The sequence below is a fragment of the Carcharodon carcharias genome, chromosome 9, assembly GCF_017639515.1.
Source record: "Carcharodon carcharias isolate sCarCar2 chromosome 9, sCarCar2.pri, whole genome shotgun sequence".
Taxonomy (NCBI): domain Eukaryota; kingdom Metazoa; phylum Chordata; class Chondrichthyes; order Lamniformes; family Lamnidae; genus Carcharodon; species Carcharodon carcharias.
This window is the reverse complement of record NC_054475.1, coordinates 89,630,737-89,658,296: the sequence shown is the minus strand read 5'-3', so window position 1 is coordinate 89,658,296 and position 27,560 is coordinate 89,630,737. Positions and strand designations below refer to the sequence as shown.

The 27,560-nt window shown below is 43.0% G+C and overlaps 1 protein-coding gene across 1 annotated transcript in view; it reads left to right on the top strand.

Moving 5' to 3' along the window:
* The window catches only part of tex11 (testis expressed 11), a 196,183-nt gene extending 168,864 nt beyond the window's left edge, over window positions 1-27,319 (top strand). Inside the window, exons 25-28 of the mRNA XM_041196149.1 lie at window positions 5,596-5,704; window positions 13,222-13,342; window positions 15,517-15,684; window positions 27,227-27,319. Coding sequence (XP_041052083.1) covers window positions 5,596-5,704; window positions 13,222-13,342; window positions 15,517-15,684; window positions 27,227-27,319 — 491 coding nt within the window. The remainder of the gene's footprint in view (window positions 1-5,595; window positions 5,705-13,221; window positions 13,343-15,516; window positions 15,685-27,226) is intronic.
* Window positions 27,320-27,560: the final 241 nt, after the last annotated feature.

Here is a 27,560-nt window from a genome sequence, read left to right as displayed (position 1 = left end):
GCTTTTAACCACTCAGCCAATTCTGGATCCAATTGCCTTGGATCCCATGGGCTCTTACCTTCGTTATCAGTCTCCCATGCAAGACCTTATCAAAAGCCTTGATGAAGTCCAAGTAGACTACACACCTGGTCACCTCTCTGAGAAATTCAATCAAACTAGTCACTCATGACCTCCCCTTAACACAACCATGCTGACTGTCCTTGATTAGCCCCTGCCTCTCCAAGTGTAAATTAATTCTGTCCCTCAGAATTGCTTCTGATAGTTTCCCCATCACTAAGGTTAGACTGACTGGCCTGTACATCCCTAGTTTATCACTTCCTCCCTTCTTGAATAACGGTACCACATTGGCTGTCCTCCAGTCCTTTGGCACCTCTCCTGTGGCCAGAGAGGTATTTAACATTATTGCCAGCGTCCCTGCTATCTCCTGCCTTGCCTCATTCAACAGCCTTGGATACATTTCATCCCAGCCTGGAGATTTATCTACTTTTAAGCCTGCCAGACCACTTAGAACCTCCTCCTTTTCTATGCTAATTTCTTTAATTATATTACAGTCCTTCTGCCTGATTTCCATACCCACGTTGTCCCTCTCACTTGTGAACATAGACGCAAAGTATTCATTTAGAACCCTACCTACGTCTTCCGGCTCCACACACAAATGACCACTATGGTTCTTAATGGGGCCTACTCTTTCGCTAGTTATAGAATAAAGAGAACAAAGAACAAAGAAAAGTACCGCACAGGAACAGGCCCTTCGGCCCTCCAAGCCTGCACCAATCATATTGCCCATCAACTAAAACATTTTGCACTTCTGGGGTCCAATATCCTTTCTCACCATTGCACTGATTTCATCTTTAACTAACAGGCCATCCCACCTTTTTTTGCCTGTCCTTCCCAAATATGAAATAACCTTGGATATTCAGTTCCCAGCCTTGGTCAGCCTGCAGCCATGTCTATATGGCCTTATTTGCTGCTAGCCCTTGTTTCCTCTGCCTTCCATTGTTGCTTTCTACTCTTCTGTCTTTCATTCCTAACTTTGTTTTCCTCTCTTGTGTTTCCCCACTCAGGCTCCCACCATCCTGCCAATCTAGTTTAAACCCTCCCCCACTGTACTAGTGAATATCCCTGCAAATATATTGGTCCTGGTCCTGCTGGAGTGCAACCCATCCAGAATTGGTCCCAATACCTCAGGTATCTAAATCCCTCCCTCCTACGCCATCTCTCTAGCCACACATTCACCTGGTCTACTCTCCTATTCCTGACCTCGTTAGCATGTGGTACTGGGAGTAAACCTGAGATTACTACCTTTGAGGTCCTGCTTTTTAGTTTATTTCCTAGCTACCCTTATTCTGCTTTCAGGACCTCATCCCTCTTTTTACATATGTTGTTGGTACTGATATGGACCACAACCCCTGGCAGTTCACCCTCCCCCTTCAGAATGTCCTGCAGCCACTCAGTGTCATCCTTGTCCCTGGCACCAAGGAGGCAACATACCATCCTGGTGTCACATCTGTGGCCGCTCTTCACCTACGGTGTGACCACCTCACTGTACATGCTATCCACGAAGATCTCATCCTTGCAATGCTCCAGTGACTCCAGGCGAGCTCCAGCTCCGAAACACAGATTTTGAGTAGCTGCAGCTGGAGACACTTCCTGCACACATGGTCGCCCTGCATACTGGAGGTGTCCCTGACTTCCCACATCGCACAGGAGGAGCATTCCATTTGGCCATGCTGCTCTGCCATTGCTTACCCTTAAATTACTCCCTTTACTTTTACTTCCTCTTGTTTAGAGAATATTAAGAACAGAAGAAATGCTTACCAGGTCCTAATTACCAAGGCCCTCACTCTTCTTACTGAGGAAAGGTAGAAAATGAAAGGATCACCACCCCTCTTTAGCAAATTCCCTCTCTCATCAAACTCCAACTGAACCATTCTAATGCAGCCCAAAGCAGCACTCCAGTGCAGACAGAAGCAGCACTGTAGATTGTTTGCTTTTATGCTGTCTGAATCTAGCTTCTGAAAACCTGTTTAAGCCAGTTAACTAATTTGCTAGCACTGCTGCAAGCAGAGCCTGTATAACCCCTGTTTTAAAGCTGGACTAAAACTCAACTCCTCCCAACCAAAAGAATAACTTTTAGTTAGTTGCTGAATTAAAGAAAGATTACTCTAGATAAAAATTAACCCTTAAAAATCCCCCTCTCATCAAACTCCAACTGAAGCACTCTAATGTAGCCCAAAGCAGCACACCAGTGTTGCTTGTCAGACTTGTAATGTAAAAGTGTCTATCATGTATAACCAGATAACAGCAGCCCTACTCTTCAGTGTATTTCAGCATACAATAAGGTATTATATATCTATTAGAGTATTGTTATTTAAATGCTGTCTAAAGTGAACTGCTAACCTATCACGATCCTTGTAATCTAACGTGAAATGTTTCTCTGTCATTCACCTTCTGCCCTATATATATCACAGTCATTATGGCTTAAAGGAGGCTGTTCTGCACATTATGTCCACACATGTGTGATAATCCTCCGCTCTTTGCAGATGGATTTAATACTATAAATGGCAATAATATGGTAATTGCAGGAGGATCTAAAAAACCTAATTTTTAATTTCAATGAAGGATTGTTACACAAAATCAATTATCACAACTTAACAGCACCCTGTGAATTCCCCATTTCAAATTATTTTACGATTATTAAGTGATAATGTTGAATTAATGTACCTTTTTAGTTGAACATCTCACGATGCTTGACAAAGTGAATTCCTTGGTGCACAGTGTTTGTCATGTAGGCAATTAAATACTGTATTAGGGAAAGAATATTCATTTTATAGAAAGTATATATGTTGTCAATTTTGATATTCTCAGGTTACTCATTCATGACCACAGGCAGAATTTTTCCCTTGATGGGAGGGCGGGCCCCACTGGCTCGGCGGCAGGCGGGTAGCCAATTGCTGCCACCAAAATGGGCCCCGCTGCCATTTTAAGTGGGCAGGCCAATTAAGGCCTGCCCAGCGGGCTGCTTGACGGGAAGCGCTATGCACTTCCTGTGTGGGCGGGGGTGGATTCCCCAACTGTCAGAGTGCGCTCTTTTGTGCATGTCTCAGTGCTGTCTCAGGGAGATCACTGACAGTGTTTTCAATATCAAAAATAGAATAATAAAAAAATCATTAACATGTCCCCCTCTTGTGACAATGCCACACGAGATAGGACATGTTAATAAATATGACTAAAACTTTATTAAACTTTTTAAAAATAGACATGAAACCTCATCCCTGAGGTTTCATGTTTTTTCAGAAGCCCGCTGGGGCTCCTGGCCTGCCCGCCAGCCTTAAGGTTGGACAGGTAGTTCCTTTAATTGCCTTAATGATCCTGTCAATGGCCTGAATTGGCCATTGACAGGTCGGTGGGCGGACAGCGCAATCAGCTGCTCGCCCGCCTTCCTGAATATTTAAATAGGGCAGGATGACGTCAGGGATTCCCCCCGAGGTCATCCCGCAAAATTTTCGCGTCGGCGAGCAGGCCCCACACCCAACTCAGTGATGGAAAAATTCAGGCCCACCTTTCTTTTAATTTTAACAATTTATAACATGAACCAAGCACAATATCCTAATGAATTTAAAAATGAACAATATAAATTACCAAATCAGATCAAAACACAAATAGGTCTCAATATTAAGTTACTGAGAAGGGCACTAAAAGAAATAGCATGAACACGATTCTGAAGAATGAGGACGTTAAGATATAAATGAGAAGCTGGGGTTCTTGAACTGCATGGCCATCTTCCAGGAAACCAATTTGTATATCAAAATCAAAGTTACTGTTGTTGACTTTAATTCTGAGTTAATGGCCCTGGATTTCCACATGCTCGACTCGGCCCAGAATTGTATCCAATAGTAATATCCAGCCCTGACCCTGTTGAGGTATGCAGGGTCAGAGGAAGAGCATCCATGTTGCATTGGGCCACAAGTATTTGCATCACTAAGACACATTAAGCACCCACCAGCCCTAAGCTGTTGATAAATCTGGCCCCTCTGCCATGTTGCAGGTGATATTGTCACCCTCAGAAACTCAAGTTTTCCCCAATAGGCTGGCTTTGTAAGGGGCTTTGATTTCCTCCAGGAGGCTGATACATGACTTCTTAGTTGGTATACCAGCTTCCAATCGCCAGATCTTTGTAAGGCTGAGAATCCAGGAACTCTCAGCACAGTGGTTTCCTGCTCTTCTGACATGTAAGGGGCATGTGTAGGTTCTTAGTTTATATGAGTCCTGATGGAGTTTCCTGCTGTTGCTGCAGAGGATTTTAACACCAGTGTATTTATTTACTTCATTTCCATTTTCTAGTTTTACATTGACTGCCCTAGACAGTTTAGAGGTTGTTATTTGATTTTCCCATCAGCTGTGACAAAGTAGCATCAACGCAGTCATGCAGTACAATTCCAATAGAGAATTCACAGTGCAATAAATTGTGGAACAAAATATTTGAACTTACACTCTTGAATTTTTATTTTCACTTGATAGTTACAGATATTTCCTTGGTTTAGACCATGGTCTAATAACATGTTTTCGTTTTAGAAGAGTTTTAAAAATAGGGAATGTATCCGTATAGTGCTGCCGACCACAACTTCAATTTCCAATTTAGCACGATTGATAAGTTATTACTGTTCATGCGTTAAGAAGAGCCAAAATTTAGTTTCAGTTCAAGTGCTTTCAACTTTTACAGCTTTTTGCTGCACAGTGCATGGTGAGCATCCAGTCCCCCAGACTGATGATAGCCCTGTCCGCCATTAGCTGGCTGGACTGCATGGCCTTCGCACTGTATCTGCCTTCGCACTGTATCTGCCTGCCCACCAACCAGGCTCTGGCCTGCTGACCTCCCACTTGTTCAACCAGGTCACTACCAGATAGGGCCTCAGCCTTTGCCCGGTACACAGCCACACTCTCAAAGGCTACCTGAGTTGTCGAAGTGGATGTGGGTAGTGACAGCGTGGAATGGCCAGACTGACCCAGTGCAAGCAATCGGAGAGGCTACTCAGGCCCAGGCCACTGTCCATCACCAGGTTAGCCTGGTTCCCCAGCTCAAGAAATGTTCCCAAATCAGGTACAGATCATGTGCCAGCCGCTGCCACCAGAACCACTCCAAATCCTGCAAGAGTGTTCTTCCCCTGATAAGGAAGATTTCCAGCAGCTTGCTTTGTGTTCTGTTGGTTAGATACTATACAGGTTTATTCACATAGCACTTGTTGTGTCCACTGCGGTTGCAATGACCCTGGCGGAAGGCAGTGGCAGTGCTCCGTCTGGGGCAGGAACGTAAACCAACCTTTTTACATGTTTTCCAATGGCAACATTATTTTCCTTTAGCACGTTCTTGTTCACGCTGCTTTTTGGGACATTAGACACGCTAAATAAGGAATAGTTGTATTTGTTATAGAAAGAGGTCACCAATCCAGTATTGCTACAGTTACTAGATATCTGGATCGGCCAACAAAAAAATAGTGTCTTATTAGGTAAAGTTGTCAATCAGTCTTTGGATATATACCATCTTGTCATTGTATAGAGGATAATATAGACTTTTTATTCTCTTGTAAATTAAAGCCTTAGCCATGGAATCACCTGCTCACTATCCATCAGTTTGTAAAAAGGCCTTGAAGATTGCGTTATCTCTTCAAAAGAAGCAGCCTGATAAGGACGTCATACGATGCAGGTCAGTGGCCAAGCCAGAAGGATGTATAGCCACATTAGAGCCAGTTATTTAATGTAACCCAGCCCAGCTGTTGGTATTATTAGGCACTGCCTCCATTTCATTGGTTTATGTTTCACAGCAATCACCAGAACTCTCTTTGATGACCTAGCATTGAACATATTTGTCAGAAATTATGACGCCAATACCACGATTAGTTGATACATAATTACAAACAATGACGGACCGATAAAGACTCTTTGCTCCATCCAAGCATACCTTATGTATCACAATTTATACATTGCCCACTCTACCTGAAACCATGGGCAGAACTTTTACCTCGTTGGGCGAGTGGACCCAGCAGCGGTCACACAATGGACCACCATCCATGATCGGGCCCCCACTGCAATTTCACATTGCCTGGCCAATTAACGTAAAACGCGTGCTGATAACCTCAGTCCTGCCTGGGTGGGGGGCAGTAGGAATGCGAGAGCTGAAGTGTGCGCATGTGTGCAGATACGCTCAGTGAAAGCTCGCTGAAGGCACAGAGCTGCCTCAGGGAATTGAAGATTTTTAACATTAAAAATAAAGATTTGAAATATAAGGAAAAGATGTTCTCTCATGTGACTCTGTCACATGAGCATGGACATGTTAAAAATAAGTTTTAAAAATTTTAGTTTTTTAATCACTGTTTGAAACCTCATGGATGAGGTTTTGCAAAAAATGCAAAGGCCGCTTGGCCGATTTGCCCAGGGAAAATTTCACTTTAATTAATTGATTGATGGGCTTAACAGCCCTCTTAATTGTCGTGCTGCTGACTCCTGTGCTTGCCCACCGACCGAAATATCGCACAAATGCGTGATGACGTTGGGATGCTCGCCCGATGTCACACTATTTCACGCTCATGCGTGTCAGGCATGCCGAGCTGAAAATCCTGCCACGTGATCTGCTGGGAAATGTGGAAAACTAGATTTTTTAAAAAAGGCCAAATTGGGGGAGAGAAAAAAGGCTTGGAAATTCCTCTCCAAACTATTTTGATGTTCAAACTTAGTCCTGAAGATCACTTTGGCCCGATTCTCTGAAGTACCGATCTTTCTTAAGGTGATGTCTGTTGCAAACAGACCCACCTGTCGCTTGAAAGAATTTGACAAGCTGGCACCTTCATTCCAATTGGCAGTCTGTTCCAGAGATCCTTTGTTTCTGGGATACAAGCCACCTCCTGACATCAAACCTATCTGGCCGTTTACAACTTAAAATGTGACATAAAAACAGGAAATGCTGAAACACTAAGCAGATCAGGCAGCATCTGTGAAAACAGAAATAGTTAATATTTCAGTTTGATGACCTTGATCAGAATTTGAAAATCTTAAAGATGAACAGGTTTTAAGCAAGTACAGTGATGTGGGGGTTGGGTGGTGGCAGAGAAGAACAAAAGGTAATGTTTGTGGTCGGGTGAAAGGCAGAAGAGATTAAGTGCCAAAAGAGATGATGGTGCAAAGCAAAAGAGAATGGTAATGGGGCAAGAAAAGAAAAGATTGATGTAGAGAAGGCATAAATGAGAATAGCAGAATCAATACTAACAACATCTGTCCAAAAAAGAATGGAGCAGTGGTTATGATCTGAAGTTGTTGAACTCACTGTGAGTTTGAAAGGCTATTAAATGCCTCATCAAAAAATAGTTGCTCTTCCTTGAGTTCCCGTTGAGCTTCAATGGAATATTATAGGAGGCTGAGGACAGAGGCCAGAGTGGGACAGAGAATTAAAATAACAAGCGACGGGAAACTCAAAGTCATGCTTGCATAGGATGTACACCACAGAAACAGGCTATTCGGCACAGCCAGACAGTGCCAGACTTTATGCAATACTTGAGCTTCTTCCTGGCTTTCCTCATCTAAATCTATAAGGGTGTCCCTCTATTCCCTTCTCGCTCATATGCTTGTCTAGTCTCCCTTTAAATGCATCTATGCTATTCACTTCAACCACTCCCTGTGGTAGCAAGTTCCACATTCTCACCATACTTTGGGTAAAGAAATTACTTGGATTTCTTGGTGACTATCTTATATTTTTGGCCTCTAGTTATGCTCTTCCCAACAAGAGGAGACATTCTCTTTGTATCCACTGTACCAAAACCTTTCATAATTTTAAATACCTCTATTACCTCATCCTTCAGCCTTGTTCTTTCAAGAGAAAAGTGACCCAACCTGTTAAACCTTCCCTGATTAGTGTACCCTCACATTCCTGATATCATCTTTGTAAATCTTCTCTGCACCTTCTCCAGTATATCTATATCCTTTCTAAAATATGGTGACCACAGCTGCATGCAGTACTCCATGACTTGGAAATATATTGCCATCCCTTCACAGTTGCTGGGCCAAAATCCTGGAACTCCCTTCCTAGCAGCACTGTGGGTACACCTACTCAACATGGACTGCAGTGGTTCAAGAAGGCCACTCACCATCACCTTCTCAAGGGCAACTAGGAATGGGCAATAAATGCTGGCCCAGCCAGCGAAGCCCACATCCCACGAATGAATAGAAAAAATGTGTAGTCTTGCCAAGGTTTGATACAAGTTTAGCACAACTTTCCTACATTTCAGTTTTATCCCTTATGGGTGGTTTGCTTTTTTTTTGCTTTTTTTCATTGCCTTGCTAACAATTTTGAGTGATTGGTGTTTTTGTTTTCTGAGGTCCCCTTGTTCTTCCACTCCGCCTAGAATCGCACCTTCCAAGTTACAAGTGATCTCCCTATTCTTCCTACCAAACTGTACTACCTCACTTTTAGCTGTGTTGAACTTCATTTGCCAATTATTTGCCCATTCTGAAAGTTTATTAATGTCCTGTGATTTGTTGCAGTCCTCCCCAATATTAACTGTTCCTTCCCCCCACACCACAATTTGGTGTCGCCTGCAAATTTAGAAAATGTATATTTTGATTCTTAAGTCCAAATCATTAAAGTAAATTATGTGCAGCAGTGGTCCCAGCTCTGATGCTTGTGCAACACCACCACAATCCTCTGCCGTTGTGAATAACTACTCTTTACTCCCACTTCCTGCTTTCATTTTTAAAATTTATTTATGGGATGTGGGCATTGCTGGCTAGGCCAGCATTTGTTACCCATCCCTAATTGCCCTTGAGAAGGTGTTGCTGCTTTCTTGAACTGCTGCAATCCATGTGATGCAGGTACACCCACAGTGCTGTTAGGGAAGGAGTTCCAAGATTTCTATCTTGAAGCCAGCTAGCAATCCATTCTGTCACTTGTCTCCTTACTCTGCAATCTCTAATCTTTTTTATTAGTCAATTATGGGGCACCTTATTGAAGGCTTTTTGGAAATCTAGATAAATTACACCTACGATATTACCATTGCCTACTCTCTGTCAGCTACTCAAAAAATTAGATAATTTTGGACAAGATTTTCCCTCCTGAAATCCATACTGACTATTCATTGTTATATTTTTCATTTTTTGATGTTCTTCTATTCTCTCTGTTAATATAGATTCCATGGGCAGCATTTTCCCAGCTGGGGGTGGGGCCTGCTCCCCATTGCGTAAAATGATGTGCGGTGACGTTGGGCAGGTGTCCCAGTGTCACCACATGTCATTTAGATTTTCAGTTTAGCAGGCACGCAGCCAAGTCGGCTAAACAGAGCTGGGACCAATTTCCTTGCAGGGTGATTTACTAGTGTTATTAGGAAGGATTTTTATTAATTGGCAGGAGTGTGGGAACCAGGACGTAATACTAGAGAGGAGTACCAAGGAGCACAGAGTACTAAGAGAGACAGATCGCACCAGAATAAGAATAAGTACAGTCATGGGCGGGTTCAGTTAAGGGAGAAAGTAATAAAGTCTAAATTAGGGGTACTGTGCATGTATGTGAATGCATAGGGTGTTGTAAATAAGATTGGTGAGTTGTAGGCACAGATAGCCATGTGGAACTATGATGTACAGCGGATAACAGAGACCTGGCTCAAAGGAGGGCAGGGCTAGATATTAAATATTCCTTGATATAAGGTGTTCAGGAAAGATTGGAAAGGAAGGAAAGGGGAAGGAATGGAAGTATTGAATAAGGAGAACATTGCAGTGCTGGAGAGAGAAGATCTACCAGAGGGGTCAAGGACAGAACCTATTTGGCTTGAGCTAAAGAACAAAAAAGCAAAAAAGGTGCAATTACATTGCTCAGTGTAGGCTATAGGTCACCAACCACTGGGAAAGATATAGAGGAAAAAATTGCAAAGGCATTACAGAGAGGTGCAAGAATTAAAGAGTAGTTATCATGGGGACTTTAATTACCTGAATGCACACTGGGATAATAGTAGTGTAAAGGGCAGAGAGGGGCAAGAATTCCTAGACCCTGTTCAGGAGAAGGAACTCGTTGCTGGATCTGGTTCTTGGGAATGAGGTGGGCCGAGTGGATCAAATGTCAGTAGGGGACCATTTAGGAGGCATTGATCAGTGAAACATTAAACTTAGGTTAACTATAGAAAGAGACACGGAACAATACAAAGTAAGAATAATTAACTCGGGGAAAGAACTTCAATTGGGTAAGAATGGATCTGGCCCAGATGAATTGGAATCAAAGGTTGGCAGGCAAGGCTATAACTGAACAATGGGCTAATTTAAAGAAAAGATAGTTCAGGCACAATCAAGGTATGTTCCCAGGAAGGGGAAACATATTAAAATCAGAAGGAATTAGCAGAGAAAATAAGAGAGGGCAAGTTTAGACTAATTCCTTATCGATATAGCAAATCCCGAGCTCCCTAAATGACAAAAGAGATGGAGATTAAGATGAAGAAAATGTGTGCTTATGACAGATGTCAGGTGGTTAATGCAACTGAGATCCAGGCTGAATATAGAAGGTGTAGAGGGGTATTGAAAAAGCAAGTAAGGGAAGCAGAGAGCATGGGATGAGACTGACAGCTAACATAAAAGGGAATCCAAAAATCTTCCATAGGCATATAAATAGTAAAAGGAGGAGTGATTAATTAAGGGTCAAGAAGGGAATTTACACACGGAGGCAAGGGGTATGGCTGAGGTATTAAATTAATACTTTGCACCTGTCTTTACCAATTGAAGAGGATGCTGCACAGGTCATAGTGAAGGAGTAGCTTCGAACTTGAAAGATTTAAATTTAATAAGGAGGAGGTATTGGACAAGCTGTCTGTCTGTATAAGTTGATAAGGTACCAGGACCGGATGAAATGCATCCAAAGATACCAACAGGAGCGATAATTCGGGACAAAATTAATACTCGTTTGGGCAAATAGTGGGTTAATTAAGGAAAACCAGCAGGAATTTATCTTGCTCATATTCTTTGATGAGGTAACAGAGAGTTGATGAGGGTATTGCTATTGATGTGATGTATGTGGACTTCCAAAAGGCAGTTGGTAAAGTGCCACACAGCAGACTTGAGCAAAGTTGAGCTCATAGAATATAAGGGATATTAGCAACATGGATACAAAATTGGCTGAGTGACAGAAAAGAAAATGTAATGGTTAACTGTTGCTTTTTTGGTCTGTAGGAAAGTTTAGGGTAGAATTCCCCAGGAGTAGGTGTTAGGACATCTGCTCTTCCTGATACATATTAATGGCTTAGACTTTGGTGTACTGGGCACAATTTCCAAATTTGCAGATGTTACAAAACTTGGAAATGATATGAACTGTGAGGAGGATCGTGTAGAACTTCAAAAGGATATAGGCAGGTTGGTGGGTGGGCAGAGAAGTGACAGATGAAACTTAATGTAGAGAAATGTGAGGTGATTCATTTTGGTAGGAAGAATGTAGAGAGACAGTATAAAATAAAGAGTACAATTCTCATGGGGATGTTGCAGCACAGAGACCTGGGTGCATATGTGCATTAATCATTGAAAGTGGCAAGCCAGATTGAGAAGGCTATTAATAAAACAAATGGCATCATAAACTTTATCAACAGAGTCATACAGTACAAAAGCAAGAAAGTTAGGTTAAACTTGTATGAAACGCTGGTTTGGCCTCAACTGGAGTCTTTGCAACCAGTTCTGGACACCACTCTAGTGTGTGGTGGAGGTAGGTTCAATCAAGGCATTCAAAAGAACTGGGTTATTTGAAAAGGAAGGGCTACAGGGACAAGGAGGGGAAGTGGTTCTAGGTAAATTGTTTCATCAGAGAACCAGCACAGACATCACAGGCCAAATGGCTGCCTTTTCTGCTGTAACCATTTTATGATTGTAGCGCTTCCACTATGTCTTTCTTTTTCCTCATCTAAGGCTTTGCATCCTCCATTGTTGACAGGGCCTTCAACTGCTTTTTGTTATCCTGTCATGGGCTGTGTGCACCGCTGGCAAGGCCAGCATTTGTTGCCCATCGCTAATTGCCCTTGAGAAGGTGAGCTACCTTCTTCAACTACTGCTGTCCCATCTGGTGTAGGTAATGCTGTTAGGAACGGAGCTTCAGGAATTTGATCCAGCAACAGTGAAGGAACGGGCGATATTGTCCCAAGACAGGATGGTGTGTGGCTTGGAGGGGAACTTGCTGTCCTCATCCTTCTAGGTGGTAGAGGTCACGGGCTTGAAAGGTGCTGCTGTCGGAGTCTTGGCAAGTTGTTGGGTGACTCTTGTAGATGGTTCACACTGTTGCCATTGTGCTCCGGTGGTGGAAGGAATGAATCTTTAAGTTGGTGGATAGGGTGCCAATCAAGCGGGCTGTTTTGTCCTGGATGGTGTTGAGCTTCTTTAGTGTTGTTGGAACTGCACTCTTCCAGGCAAGTGGGAAGTATTACGTCACACTCCTGATTTGTGCCTTGCACAAATTTGATTCTGCTTTCCCATTTTGCACATCCTCTGAACTCATCCTTTCTTTCTTTATTTTTCTCTTTACCAGCTCCTTTTGTCTTGCATAATCATCCTTCTTGTACCTAAGCTCTGCTATCCACCACATAATTGCAGGTTTTGTTCTCCACCCTCCCCCTACACCCCCCCCCCCCCCCGCCCCCCATCCCTGCCATCTCTGTCAGGCTTAAAACCTGTTACATCCCAAAATACTAAAGTTATCAACAGGCAGGTAAAGTAATACCAATTGTAACAGCAAGCAAAATGGCTTCATCAATGTGATACCTGACTCAGAAATACATTCCTGGCAATAATTATTTAGGGTGGGATTGAGAAGATGGTCAGGGGATATGCGTTATAAGTTTGCCATACTACTTCAACCCTATTCTCAAGACAGGTTGTGTTCTTGATGGAACTTCAAGGTGCTTTTTTGGGAGGATAATTCAGCTCCAATTTTTTTTGTGGGCATTTGAGGCAATAACCACTAAGAACTCATGTTACCATGTTTACGACCTCAAATCTGTACCCAAAGTACTTCTGACAAAAGGTCATCAAACTGAAACATTGACTCTGTTTCTCTCTCAGCAGACCTGACCTGCTAAATTCTTAAGAATTTTCAGTTTTTATGAACTCAAGTGTAAAGATAATTTTTAAAGATGATTTGTCTGTTGCCAGGTTGGAGTTGAAACCTTATTTTAACGTTTAGAGGATAGTTATTAAGGACTTGCATTTTTTTCCCCACAGCAAGTTGCTGCACAGCCTGATCCAGATCTCACTCCCCACGGGAGTAACTGAAATTGAACCCCGGGTCCTGGAGGAAGTCTGGTCTTACTATGAGGAAGCACTCATCATTATAGAGAGTTTGGTGAGTGAGGGAAGAGTGAGATTCTAGGGGAGTTAAAAAAAAAAGTAAAATCTTTCCTGTATACTTGAAACTTTATCAGAGTAACGAATTCTGGATGGATCCTATTTTGAACGATATATTTGACCAGTTCGCTGCCTCTATTGTCGTGATTTCTTGCTAGTACTAATGTAGTGAAACTGAATTATAGCCTCAAATTAGCAGAAACTTTTGATTTTTCCGACTTGATGCATCTGGAAAATAAACATGTACAGGTACAGAGCACTGGCAAATCAGCCCCAGTTGTTTGTGTATGATCTTGTATTGACAGTATAGTACCAGTTGTTTTGTTTTCTGATCCTAGAGGCTCCCCCTAGGGATCCATGTCAGCTCTGACTAGCATTCTGGTTCACTCATTCCTACAGTTTCATGCAGAGCGCCAAGTTCTGTATAGATTGGGGGCATCTATGAAGGAATCCACTACTTGCAACTGTGCAGTGCTGCCTTACCACCTAACTGAAATACAGGATATAATGGCCAGGGCACTCTGATGATGGACTTCTTTAACCAAGATTTTACATGGAGTCATAGTCTGTATCAATGGGTCCTAAGCAGTCGTTTGCCTTGTTGGCATTCATTAAGTTGGGAAAACTGCATATACAGTTGAGGAGCTCGGGTAATATTCATGGCTGTTTAGGTGATGTCGAGAGCAATAAAGGAGAATGCTTGTTAGAAATTAAGGAACAATGTAGTAAGTGCAGCTTTGAGATTTTTAAGACATAGAGCCATACTTCCAACAACAAGCATGCTACCAAACCTCACAAAGCCTTTAAGCTTCTACAGATCTTGGAGGCCTGCAGTAGACCTCAGACTTCCCCTCTTCAATGGATGTGCCCAAAGTTGTAAACAGAAGAAATGATTAGCCCACAATAATTAAATGACCTGAAGGTGGAAATATGGGCATGTATGGTTCTATTCAGGAAGAATGTCCACAAGTGCCCATCAATGACCATCTCCAACAGGAGAGTATCTAACCACCTCCCCTTGATATTCAACAGCACAACCATCAACTTCTTGGGGTTTACCATTGACCAGAACTGAACTGGAACAGCTATATAAATATTGTGGCAACAAGAACATGTCAGAGGCTAGGGATCCTGTGGCAAATAACTCACCCCGACTCCCCAAAATCTGTCCAATATCTACAAGGCACAAGTCAGGAGTGTGATGGGATACTGTTCACTTGCCTGGATGTGTAGCTCCAACAGCAGTCAAGGAGCTCAACACCATCCAGAACAAAGCAGCGCACTGGTTTGGCCTACACTTTAAACACTCATTCCCTCCACAACCGGTGCACAGGGGCAGTAGTGTGTACCATCTATAAAATACACTACAGGAATTTAACAAAGATACTTTGACGCGCTTTCCAAACTGCAACCTCTACCACCTAGAAGGACAAGGGCAACAGACATGAGCACCATAACCTGCAAGCTCTGCTGGAAGTCAAACACCATCACTGTCCTTCACAGTCACTATGTCATAAACCTGGAACTCCCTCCCTAACAGCACTGTGGGAATACTTAAGAACATAAGATAAGAAATAGAAGAAGGAGTGGACCATATAGCCCATCAAGCATGTTCTGCCATTCAGTATGATCATCGGCCTTAACTCCACCTTCTTGCCTACTTCCCCAGCTCCCTCAATTCCTTGAGAGGCCAAAAATCTGTCTATCTTAGCCTTAAATATATTCAACAATGGAGTATCCACAATCCTCTGGGTAGAGAATTCCAAAGATTCACAACCCTTTAAGTGAAGAAATTTCTCCTCACCTCAGTTCTAAAAGATTATCTCGAGGCTATGCCCCTGTGTTCTAGATTCCCCAGCTAGGGTAACAACCTCTTTGGCTTTACCTATTGAGCCCTTTAAGAATTTTGTATCTTTCGATGAGGGCAGCTCTCATTCTTCTAAGCACCTGTGGGTATAGGTCCAATTTACTCAGCCTCTCTTAATAGGACAACCTACAGTACATGGACTGCAGTAGTTTAAGAGGGCAGCTCACCACTACCTTATCAAGGACAATTAGGCATAAAGCAAAGCTACATTCTGCTCAACTTGCACTTTAAGGGTTGAGGAACATGAGGTCTAGCTGAGCAATTTTTGCCTCACTATGTCTTAGACTACGCTTTTCTGTCTGTAGCAAGAGGAATACCCAGAGGTGGAGATCCTGTGGCTGATGACTCGAGCTTGGAACACAGGGGCTTCCTTGTACAGTTTGGGGAAATACACTGAGGCAGAGCAGTGGTGTGGGCTTGGAATGCGCTTCCTCAAACATCTGGGATCTCTCAAGGCCAACTATGAAAGCCAGGTAAGAAAGCCTCACAGTAAGAATCACTCATTTATAGAAAAAAATATAAAACCCTTTTCTTCATTATTTATTAGCCTTGATATATAAAAATTTGCATTCATTTAGTGCTTTTAATGCAGAAAATAATTCCAAGACACTTCCAGGTACAAACAAAATAAAATTGACTCAAGCCCAGGAAGGGTGTATTAGCAAGGGTGATCAAAATCTTGGTCAAAGCTGTAGATTTTAAAGAAGCTCATAATGGAGGACAAGGAGGTGGCGAGGCAGAGAAATTTAGTAAGGGACTTCCAGAGAATGGGAGCAGATGGCTGAAAGCATGGCCATCGATAGTCATTAGCATGGCAGTATTGATTGCCCATTTCTAGTTGCCTTAAAGGCATTGGGCTGGATTTTGTTACTGAGGCAGGCAGTTCGAGTTGGCAAATTTCCTGGCTTGGTAGACCCATCTCAATTTAAAGGGACTTCTTAGACCAATTTTCACTCTGGGCAGGTGGGGGCAGGATTGAGCCAGGTCCAGCAGAATGTCTCCTTCCTCCACCCAAAGTCCTTCCCCCTCCAAATTCTTTCCCTCCTCTGAACTCCTTCCCTTATACCTTCCTGCTTTCTTATATCTACCTCCCCATTTGCTGTATTCTCCCCCGTTGCACCATCCTCCCCCAACCTCACACCCCCAATACCATCATTCCTCCCACTCCCAACCTCACCCCCCACCCCTGTGCACCTTCCTCTCCCAATCAAAACTAGCCCTTACTCTCCCATCCTCCCCCAGTATACATTCCTCTCCATGTCAAACCTCTCCAGCCTCTCGATCATCTGTAGCAGACCATGGCCAAGACACTGATATCCTCAATGGTGACCTGCCACCTTCTGTGAGCTGCTTTGCAGCGAAACCATGTCCATATAAATCCACACATCATGTGATACACGTTCCTCTGGGGTCCGGTTGCTGTATGGCTACGGCATCTTCTGCTCCTCAGATGTACACAATGTAAGGAAGGCCCTGATGGTAAGTCCCAACTTCTGCATGTCATACTTGTCAAGACGTGTTCTGCACCCACCTGTTTTCCTGCCAACATGGGCGGTAGATTTGACATGAGGGGATGTTTCTGGCACACAGGGCTTATAATGAAATGCAGTTATAGTAAAATGCAGTTCCCAACATGTGGTGGCAGGAAATGCGGCCCGCCATTGATAGGTGGAGCAGATGATTGCAAACTGGTGTGAGAATGGCGTGAAACTGATTTTTGGCCTTCCTGCCATATTGTCCGCTCACGCCTGCCATGATGCCCAATGCACGCAGAAAATTCCGCCCTTTTAAAAATCTAATACAGGTCTCGCTTATGCACACATGATAGTGAAAAAGAACTCCATTTGTGAAACCGATTCAAAGTTTTTAAATCTCCTCAATCCTTCAGTCTTTTATAAAAGCAAACAAACTCCTATTCAGACCCAACATCAAAGAGAGCTAATCCTTTAATAGCCCCTTTAAACTGTCAAACAAACTATGAACTCAGAACTCCCAGTTGATATAGCTTTTGAAAGTCAGCCAAGCATATATAATGACATAAAAATAGTCCTTGGGAAATGACAACAAAGAACTCTATTGAAACTGCATGAACAGATGATAATGTTTTTTTCTAACCTATCCCAGATAGCCTGTCAATCAAGCAGTCCAGCGGATGGTAGCATTTTTTTAAACTGTCATTGACAGTTTAAGCTTTTTTCCCCCTAAGTTTAAAGAAGAGGGAATTTACAAAACTTCAGATTATCACACTTAAACAGACTATCCACCTATCAAGAGCATTTATACCTACTTTGCCAATTCATGACTCCGACACAACTGATTAAGGCCCTTGGACTAACAAAATGGGGTCTATTTGAACTCCACATGAAGTTCAAATGGCCCTGCTGAGTTCAGATTTTCCTCCTGTGTGAATCGTGCCCTGCCACCTACCCCCTCCCAACAAAAATTCGATCCGTCAGAAATGGGGGTGGCACTTAGGCATCCAGGTCTTGCCCGCCCTTTTTAAGTGCCCACAAAAATCTGGCCCATTAAGTCAACCACATGGTGCAGGACTGGAGTCACATATGCATGTCAGATCTGGTGGGGATGTCAGATTTCTTCTTGTTGCCCACAAGTTAACAGATATCTTTCAGTTTTCCCAGTTACTGTGGTAGGATTTGAACTCTCAACCTCTGGGCTGCTCGTCCAGTGTCATAATTGCCAGGTCATCATATCAGCATTGAGTACTTTTGGAAAAGGTGCCTCAGAATGGATTATGGGCTGAGTTCAGCCAGTTTCCAACTCCCAGAAAACAATGTGACCAGGGCTTCAAGATTAGACAGTGCTAACAGTGTTAGCAATTATAAGAGTATTCATTATCAGGGCTTGTGGCTTTAAAAGTAGTTTCACTGGATATATTTCAATTCTAAAGCTTATCACAGATATTCCTTTGGCAAGCTGTCAGCACACCTTGATCAGAATTAAAATACTCTAAACCTTATCAAAATCTGTGCGTGTTTTAAAATTTGGGGAATGAGAGATGTAAAAGTTGTGTATAAATCAAAGAAAAGCTCGTTTGGACACATACTTAGTCCATGCTGAACTTATTCCATGTAAAATATTTTTGTGTCTTATTTTTTCTATGTAAGTGAACTTTCTGATTTTTTTTCTGGCTTGACTCATTCAAATGTAGTCCTGCCAACCTGCAGACATCAGACCAGCTGACCAATAGATTTATTGCAAGAGTTATAAATCTAATTAATTGATGACAGCACTTCATATAGATGTTCCTGTAATAAATGGATGACACTTCATTCTTGTATGTTATATCTCACTCATCATCCATGTTTCTAATGTTGGAAGTGAAGTAGCCAGAGCAGCTAGGTCTAATAAGATGGCACAGAGAGCTACCAAGGAAAGTTGATCTACCTCCTTACGAAGGGAAGGGAAAGTTTAAAAGAGATCTGAGCTACCCCTTTAAGCACTTTGTAGTTGAATGCAGGCCAACATTTTCAGAGAAGAAAAAATTATTAAGGAGGTAGTAGTAAGACATTTTGAAAATCATAATACAATCAGGCAGAGTAAACATGGTTTTGTGAAAGGCAAACCTTGTTTGACAAATTTATTAGAGTTCTTTGAAGATTTAACAAACAGTGAATAAAGAGGAACCAGTAGATGTATGTGTATTTAGATTTCCAAAAAGCATTTGATAAGGTGCCACATGAAAGGTTCCTACACAAGATAAGACAAGAGATAAGATGGGATAAGAACACATGATGTTAGAGCTGTTATATTAGCGCGGATAGAGGATTGGCTAACTAACAGGAAACAGAGAGTCAGATAAATCAAATCCTTTTTAGGTTGGCAAACTAATGAGTGGAGTGCCAGAGGGATCAGTGCTGGAGCCTCAACTATTTACTTTCTATAGTAATGACTTGGATGAAGGGACTGAGCGTATTGCAGCCAGATTTGCTGATGATGAAAAATAGGTAGGAAAGCAGGTTGTGAGAAGACTGCAAAGAGCCTGCTAAAGGATCTAGATGGGTTGTGTGGGCAAAAATTTGGCAGATGGAGTATAATGTGGGAAAATGTGCGGCTGTCCACTCTGGCAGGAAGAATAGAAATGCAGAATGTTATTTAAATGGAGAGAGATTGCAGAATACTATGGTACAGAGGGATCTGGTTGTCCTCATACATGAATCACAAAAAGTTAGCATTCAAGTACACCATGCAATTAGGAAGGCAAATGGAATGTTGGCCTTTATTACAAGGGGGATGGTGTATAAATGTAGCAAAGTCTAGCTACAACTGTACAGGCCATTGGTGAGCCTGCACCTCAAGTAGTGTGAACAGTTTTGTTCTCCTTACTTAAGGTATATACTTGCATTGGAAGAAGATCAGAGATTCCTGGGATGAGGGGTTTGTTTTATTAGGCAAGGTTAAGCAGATTGGGCCTATACTCATTGAAGTTTAGAAGAACGAGAGGTGATCTTATTGAAACATATAAGATCCTGAGGGGGCTTGACAGAGTAGATGCTGAGAGGATGTTTCTGCTCATGGGGGAATCTAGAACAATGGGACATTGTTTAAAAATAAAGGGTCTCCCATTTAAAATGGAGATGTGGAGGAATTTCTTTCTCTGAGAGGTTCTTAGTCTTTGGAATTCTCTTCCACAGAGAGTAGTGGAGACTGGGTCAGTGGATATATTCAAAGCTGAGTTAGACAGATTTTTGATTGACAGGGGAGTCAAGGATTATGGGAGGGTGCGGAGGGTGGCAGGAGTCGGGGGCAGGCAGGAAAGTGGATTAAAGCCACACTCAACTCAGCCATGATCTTATTGAATGGCGGAGCAAGTTCAATAGGTCGAATGGCCTACTCCTGCTTCTGTTATAGTCTTATGAGAATTAGAATAGTAACTGTCAAGCGTTGATTTTACATGTGGACATTGATGTTTGGGACCACATTTTGCACCATCCATGTTTTGCTTAAAATTACCAAAATTTAAATTCCTTGTCCCCTATCCCATCTGATTTCAGTGGCTAAAGAACTAGGCAGGTTCTGCAACTCCTCTTTGCACATTCCCAGCGCTAATATCCTGAATTAGTGTCACTATATACTGGAGACGGGACCTTACATCATGGGTCCTAGTTTTAATTTTAGGTGGTGGGATACACCTGCTACAGAAAGTTTTAGTTATGGGCCACTTGATCATTTAATTTGACTGGTGGGTTTCAGATTTGGTGAGCTAATAGTAAACTTGGACAATTTGGGAAACTTGCAGGCTGCCTACGGAAGCAGGTATTTAAAGCTGGAATCAAAAGTAAAATGAGTCGCAGACAACCCCAAAGTTTTCTGAAGCCTCATGCAAGGGGTGAGGCAAAGTTCTGTTTCTAATCAGTGGAAGGAAGATCCATCCGTAAGCATGATGCAGCAGCAGTCGTGGAGAGAGATTGCTAGCTTTAGAAGCATCATAGGACTTGGATGGACCGGAAGAGTTTACAATTTCACAAGAGTAGCTCCTCATTTTGTCATATCTGTCAATTACAAATGACAGCAGTTCCTTTTGCCCAGTCTAGAACAATTCCCTCCTCTGCATTGTGTCCTTCACTGCATGTCACAAGGAGACTCTAGACCAACTCTCATCTTCATGTCAGATACACACTCACCCCTTGCTCCTTTCATATCAGCAACCAGAAATATTTTCTGCTCACTTGGCATCTTTTAGAGAATCATTAACTTTCTCAAGTCTCCTTCCTCACTTCATGCCCTGACATGTGTTTCCCGTTCAGTCCCTCCCCATCTTGCTTGCAGCTTGATTCTTATTTCTCTCAGCATGTACAATGCAAACAGAAGCCCTCCCACCTCCCCCCCTCCCCCAAATCTTCTGGAGTCTTCTATCAATGAACTTAACCATAGCCCCATCAGAATGATAGTGTTGCCCTCCCTCAGGATGTCAGCATATCCCTCGACATCCCCTCAGCCAATATAGGCAATAGTGCCAGGCTGCTTGGGAGTAGCCAATGTGTTCTTGTCTGCAGCCATGCCTTCACAGACTCAAGTTTGCAAAAGGTGTGACCATGATGACCATAGGAATCCCTAAAAGACCTGGGTTCATCTCGTTTGCTTCTACCATCTTAGTTGTTACATAGTGCAATAATGTATCGCTAGAAATACTCAGCAGGAGTGCATCTCTGTAAATATTCAGAAAATGCTGAAAATATTCAGCAAGCCTGGCAGTGTCTGTGGAGAGAAAAAACAGAGCCTTCCTCAGAATTGGGAAAAGTCAGAAATGTAACAGATTTTAAGAAGGTCAAATGGGGGAGCTTGCAAAGGCAAGGACTGTGATAGGATGAAAGATGGGAGACACTAAATGACAAATGAATTGGTGGGGCAGAGCCAAAGAGAGTAGTAATAGGACGTGTAAAGAAACAAAAGACATGTCCACAGGAGGTGTGAATGGCAGAATAGCAAACAGGTGCTGTCTTGAAAACAAGAGAAAAACAAGATTAACACCATAACATGTAAAGAAAAGGAAACAATATGAGATTAGAGATTATGGTTTGAATTTGTTGAACTCAGCGTTGAGTTCAGAAGGCTGTAAACTGCCCAGTTGAAAGATGAAGTGCTGTTCCATGAACTTGCATTGAACTTCCTTGGAAAATTGCAGTAGGCCAAGGGCAGAGATGTCGGAGTGACAGCAAGGTACAGATTTAAAATGGCAGGTCACTAGAAGCTCAGAATCGTGCTTACAGACTGAACGAAGATGCTATGCAGAGCGGTCAGCCAGCCTGGATTTGATCTCCCTAAGATAGAGCAGACAGCATTCTGGGCACTGAACACAGTATGCTAAATCGAGAGAAGTACTTGTAAATTGCTGTTTCACCTGAAAGAATTGTTTGGGACCTTGCCCATGAGGAGAGGCTATGTAAAAGACCAGGTGTTGCACCTCTGGCATTTGCATGTAAATATACTGTGGGAGGCTATGGGGTATTGGTGGGAAGTATGACTGAGTGGTCAGGATGTTGCAGAGGGAACGGTCCCTTCGAAATGCTGACAGTGAAGAGGAAAATATGTTCGGTGGTAGCATATCACACTGGAGGTAGCGTTGAATATGGCGGCTGGTGTAGTGGAAGGTGAGGACAAGGGCAACCCTAAAGTTGCAACAGCAGAACAGATGCGACAAAAACAGAGAATCTCGAAAAACAGGATGGAGTCCTTACAGGAAACCGGGTTTGAGCAAGTGTAATTGCAGTAGCTGCAGAAGTCATTTGTTAGCCTATCCCCTCCTCAGCCCTCACCATCTTGAGGCCACTTGCACAGATCAACATGTGCCCCCACACACATCTGGCATACCCCCTTCCCCAGTACAGCCCTCATCGTGCAGCTTCTTCACTTGCCTGAGGCCACTTCTCCCCCTTCCCCAAGCAAGTCCTAGCCCTGCCGTGATTGAAAAGCCACTCCCGCCTTAAGGCTGGTCTGGTAGGTAGTGACCTGCCCCTGAGCCCCCCTAAGAGTGATGTGGTGCTGCCTGCAAAGTTGGTGCTGATAACCGTGAGAACTGCCCAAAGCAAGTTAGGCAAACAAACCTCGAAGTCCCGAGCGAAGTGCAGCTTGCCAGGTTCTCGTCACTTATGTACGTTTGTGAAACATGTCGGCATGCAAGTATACCAATGTGCCCAGATGATCCAGGATAGGGGGGCTGATTCTGGCAAGCAGGGCTTATAATGAGACGCTAAACTATTGAAATTAGGTTCCTGACGTGCAGAGGCAGGAAACATGGCCCACCATTGATGGATGGAGTGGATGATCACAAACTGGTTTCATGATGGCGTGAAACCGAATTTTGGCATTGTTGCCACATTGTTGTCCCGTTCCCCACCCCCCCAGGCCTGCCATGACGCCCAATGCCAACAAGGCTGGAAAATTCTGCCACCTTAAGTTGGATTCTTGGATGAGAAATGAATGCAAGGCAATTATTGGGTTTGGCATTCCATTAATTGGTCTGCAATGTCTTTTCATAGCAGTTTCTGTGTTTGCATTGTCATTATGTCCTTGATATAAAATGTCTTCAAATTTTTTTAAGGCCTAATTAAGTGAGTGGTGAAAAGGATAATAAGAATTTAGCACATTGGGACCTTGAGTAACTTTTCAGGTGGTGGGGATGTGCAGATCACCAAAAAACATTTTTTTATATATCAGCTGTTACACAAACAGAAAATGCTAGAAAAACTCAGCAGGTCTGGCAGCATCTGTGGAGAGAGAAACAGAGTTAACGTTCCCTTAACTATGTTTCTCTCTCCACAGATGCTGCCAGACATGCTGAGTTTTTCCAGCATTTTTTGTTTTTATTTCAGATTTCCAGCATTCGCAGTATTTTGCTTTCATCTTTATATCAACTGTTCTCTGACATCTCTGGCTGCAGTGTGTTCTGCTTGCCCTCTTTCTGCTTTGCCTTCACACAATTCTTCCATGTTGTCAGATGATCATCCTTCTTTTGATTGCTCACCGTTTTTCTGCTATTATCACATTCTGCCACTATCAGCACCTTCTTTAGTTCTTACCCCTACCATTAACACTCCCTTTGTCTTGTGTCCATGACATCTTTGTCAATCTCTCTTTTGCTCCCACCTATCCCTGACCTTCTACATTGCTTCACTTGCTCCACACCCTTTTAAACAGTATAAAATCCATCACATTTCTACTCTTTAGTGCTGACAAGGAGTCATACGGACTCGAAACAGGAACTTTGCTTCTCTCTCCATTGATGTTGCCAGACTTGCTGAGTTTTTCCAGCATTTTCTGTTTTTATTCCAGCTTTCCAGCATCTGCAGTATTTTGCTTTCATTCTTCTTTTGATGCTCTACGCCCTACAAAAACAATTCTCTTTGTATCATCAGGTTGTGCAACATGCAGCAAAATTACGTTGATACAACCAACTTTGAATGGGCCATAGTGTAGGGAGGTCCCAGATCATTACACTGGGATCTTTGTTCAAGATCCCAATAACATGCTCTTTGATGTTCCTAGCAGCCCTTTTTCTGTTATCATACCTGAGCCATTTAGTGTTTGCGTGCAAGTGATTGGCTGCCTATGCCACATTTCCAATCACCTCCCTCTCCAATGCAATATGTTTAGATCAGCAGCTGAACTTCCCTTTCATTCTGATGGAAATGAGTGATGGTTAGGTGCTTGCTTGGTGATCAAATGGAAATGCAGCATTACACTCAAAATAGTTTGGGTTTCTCAACAAGGTTATCGCAATCCCCCGGTATCCACATGAATTAAAAATTTTCCCAACCCATGGTCCCAAAATTGTATCAGGATCCTGCAATCAGTGTAGGACTCCAATATGCATGTTATAAGTAGGCTTCTGCCTGAAACAAACCAATGAGTGCTTGCATTGTCCTGATAAAGACCCTCAAAAATGGCTCGGGTGGACTGGGGGCAGGAATGGGGTGGTAAGATCTATGATGTGTTTTTCCAGAGTGCTACATCTTCAAAATTGGAGATATTTTGTTCTGAAACACAACCCTCAAGACATATCTCATTCCCAAAATCCTTTTCATGACATGTGTGACAGCTTCGCTGATATTTCATAATAACACTTGATTTTAATTTTAGCTTATTCCTCTGACGTTGGTAGACACTTCACCTTTCTGTTTTGGTACCACATCAGTTCCCTGCACTCCCTGTAAATGAGTGGGTCATTTTTGAATGTTTCAACTAAGGCTTAATACTTTACACTAACTGGTGGTCTCTTCTGTAAATTAACTCAAATTTCTGCTTGTAGGTATCAATATAAGGACACTAATATCACTGGATCTCCTGATTTCCTTTCCTAATTCTGCACGCAAACTTTCTGCATTAATTGCCACGATTCTCTTCATGATTTTGAATCGTTATTCACGTTTCATCTGTTTCTTCCCCATGCGAACAGATGCAGTCTCTCTTAACAACACATTTGTTTTCTAAGAGAGAGTACCTCTATTGGGAATTAGCTTAGTACAGACGAGTCCAATTTTCTCAAAGATCTGCTTTGTGTTTAATTAACAACCTGCTGATTCAGCCAATGCAGGTACTAGCTTCCTGAAGAATAAATCAGTATTAGAATATAAAAAATAGGAACAGGAGTAGACCATTTGGCCCCTTGAGCCTGCTCCACCATTCAATAAGATCATGGCTGATCTTTTTTTGTGTTGATTTCCACATTCCATCTAACCCCGATAACTTTTGATTCTCTTGCCTAATAAGAATCTATCTACCTCTGCCTTAAAAATATTCAACGATCCCGCCTCCACCACCTTCTGAGGCAGAGAGTTCCAAAACCGCACCACCCTCTGAGAGAAAACATTTTTCCTCATCTCTGTCCTAAAAGGGCAACCCCTAATTTTAAAACAGTGCCCCCTAGTTCTGGACTCACCCCAAAAGGAAACATCCTTTCAACATCTACCTTGTCACGGCTGTTCAGGATCTTGTATAGTTCAATCAAATCACCCCTCACTCTTCTAAACTCCAGTGGAAACAAGCCCAGTCTGTCCAACCGATGCCTCTGATTTATTCCTCAAGCAGTTAGTAACTGAATTAGCTCAACAAGGCCCAATTCCCTCTTTTGATCTGCATGTGCCAACCATTTGATCATTAAATAACAACATATTCATCGAAAAGGATCCAAAATAAAAGGGAAGTTGATATTTACTTATTCATTTGTTCCTTGAGAGATTGCATAACCTCCAGCAGAGACTGAAAGCTGCCATCACACAAGCTGTCAGTCCCTAGTCTTTAGACTGTTTTGGGTTTCATTGGTGAATTCCTTAAAGGTAACTTGAAAATGCTAATTCCAGAGGAGCAATACAAATTATATATTACAGCAGTGATTAATTCAAGATTCTTAAGACATTCCCCATAAGGTTGGTGTTTTCACTGCTTATGAGACAAGGAACCATTGCTTTCTTGTTCTGTTTGAGAGGATAAAATTTTGTTCATATTTGGCTGCTTATTGATTATGGGTGGAATTGTCACAGATTTGCACTATATACGGTAGCAGGCATGAAAAATTTTGTTTTACCTGCTGTCTGCAATGGCAGGATTTTGCGCCATATCGTTCCGTCCCGGCGTGTCCCATTTCAATAATGCATGCACGGGAAACACTCTGGATCACTGGTGGGACAGCCTCTCATTCGGCCCCTCTGCTGTCACCTCTGGACTTCAATAATCCGGTCCCATATTTAAAGGGCATCCCTGCACAGAGTTCTAAGGGGCCTTAATCTTAATCTTCTCCAGGGGATCGAGAGCTGCTGCAAAGTCATGGCTGCCAAAGGGAGGAAACATGCTGCTCCCAAATTTAATGACACCTTGGGCGCCTACTAGGCGCAGTGGTGGACCACCGCAAAGTCCTCTATCACTGCTCTGGGCAAAGACCAGCAAGCAAGATCATCAATCCAGCATGGGAGGCGGTGGCAGCGGTGGTTAGTGCCAATGGCCTGCAAAAGAGGACTTCACCCAGTGCCAAAAGAGGATTAATAATCTCCTTCGTTCTGCCAGGGCAAGTCACTCTTCTCAGCTCAGACACTCAAAGCCCATCACACATCCACGGGGATCTCATTCACTGCCAGCTCAAGGGACACCCCCATTCACTCTCTTGCACACACCTTCATCTGCCCTGCAGATCACTTCCTCATGCTGTCCATGGCACCGTTCACCACCCACAAATGCCAGGCATCCTTCTCATCTGGTCTGGCAGGCATCCTGCTTACACTCTCTCCATCTGTATTCATGCAGGACAAACTGGCAAACAACAAAAGGGAGAGATTGCAGACTGGCGGAGGAATGACTGACATCAAGTTCCTCACAGACTTTGAAAACAGAGTCATTCAACTGGCCAGTGACGATCTTGACTGTTCCTGTGCTGACACAGGTTGGCAGTGCTCAACTAAGTGAGCATCCAGCAGTGCAACACCCATCAGACAACCATGCTGTGAGTGAGTTCCACTGTTTTGTAGCCCCCTGCCACGCACTAATTAACTCTCCTTGCTTTTGCAGGCACATCTGGGAAATAGCCGAGGGGATCCACGAGCCAGGTTCTTGACTCAAGCCCCCATAGATTCTTGGAAGAAGAATCTGATGACACTCTAATTGAAGACCCGGCACAGCGCTCACCCAAACCCACCAAAGGTACAGAGACACACACACCTGGTGGGTCCTCGTTCCAGAATCATCTCAGGGTCACAATCTGGTGAGCACATCGCACTGTCTGACCCACAGCAGGCAGAGGCAAGGACTTCCCAGGTTTTTGACATTCGGAGGACTGCTGGAGGCCAGAAATCTGCTGAATCCGAGTCAGATGAGGAGCCTCTGGACTCAGTCATACTTCAGT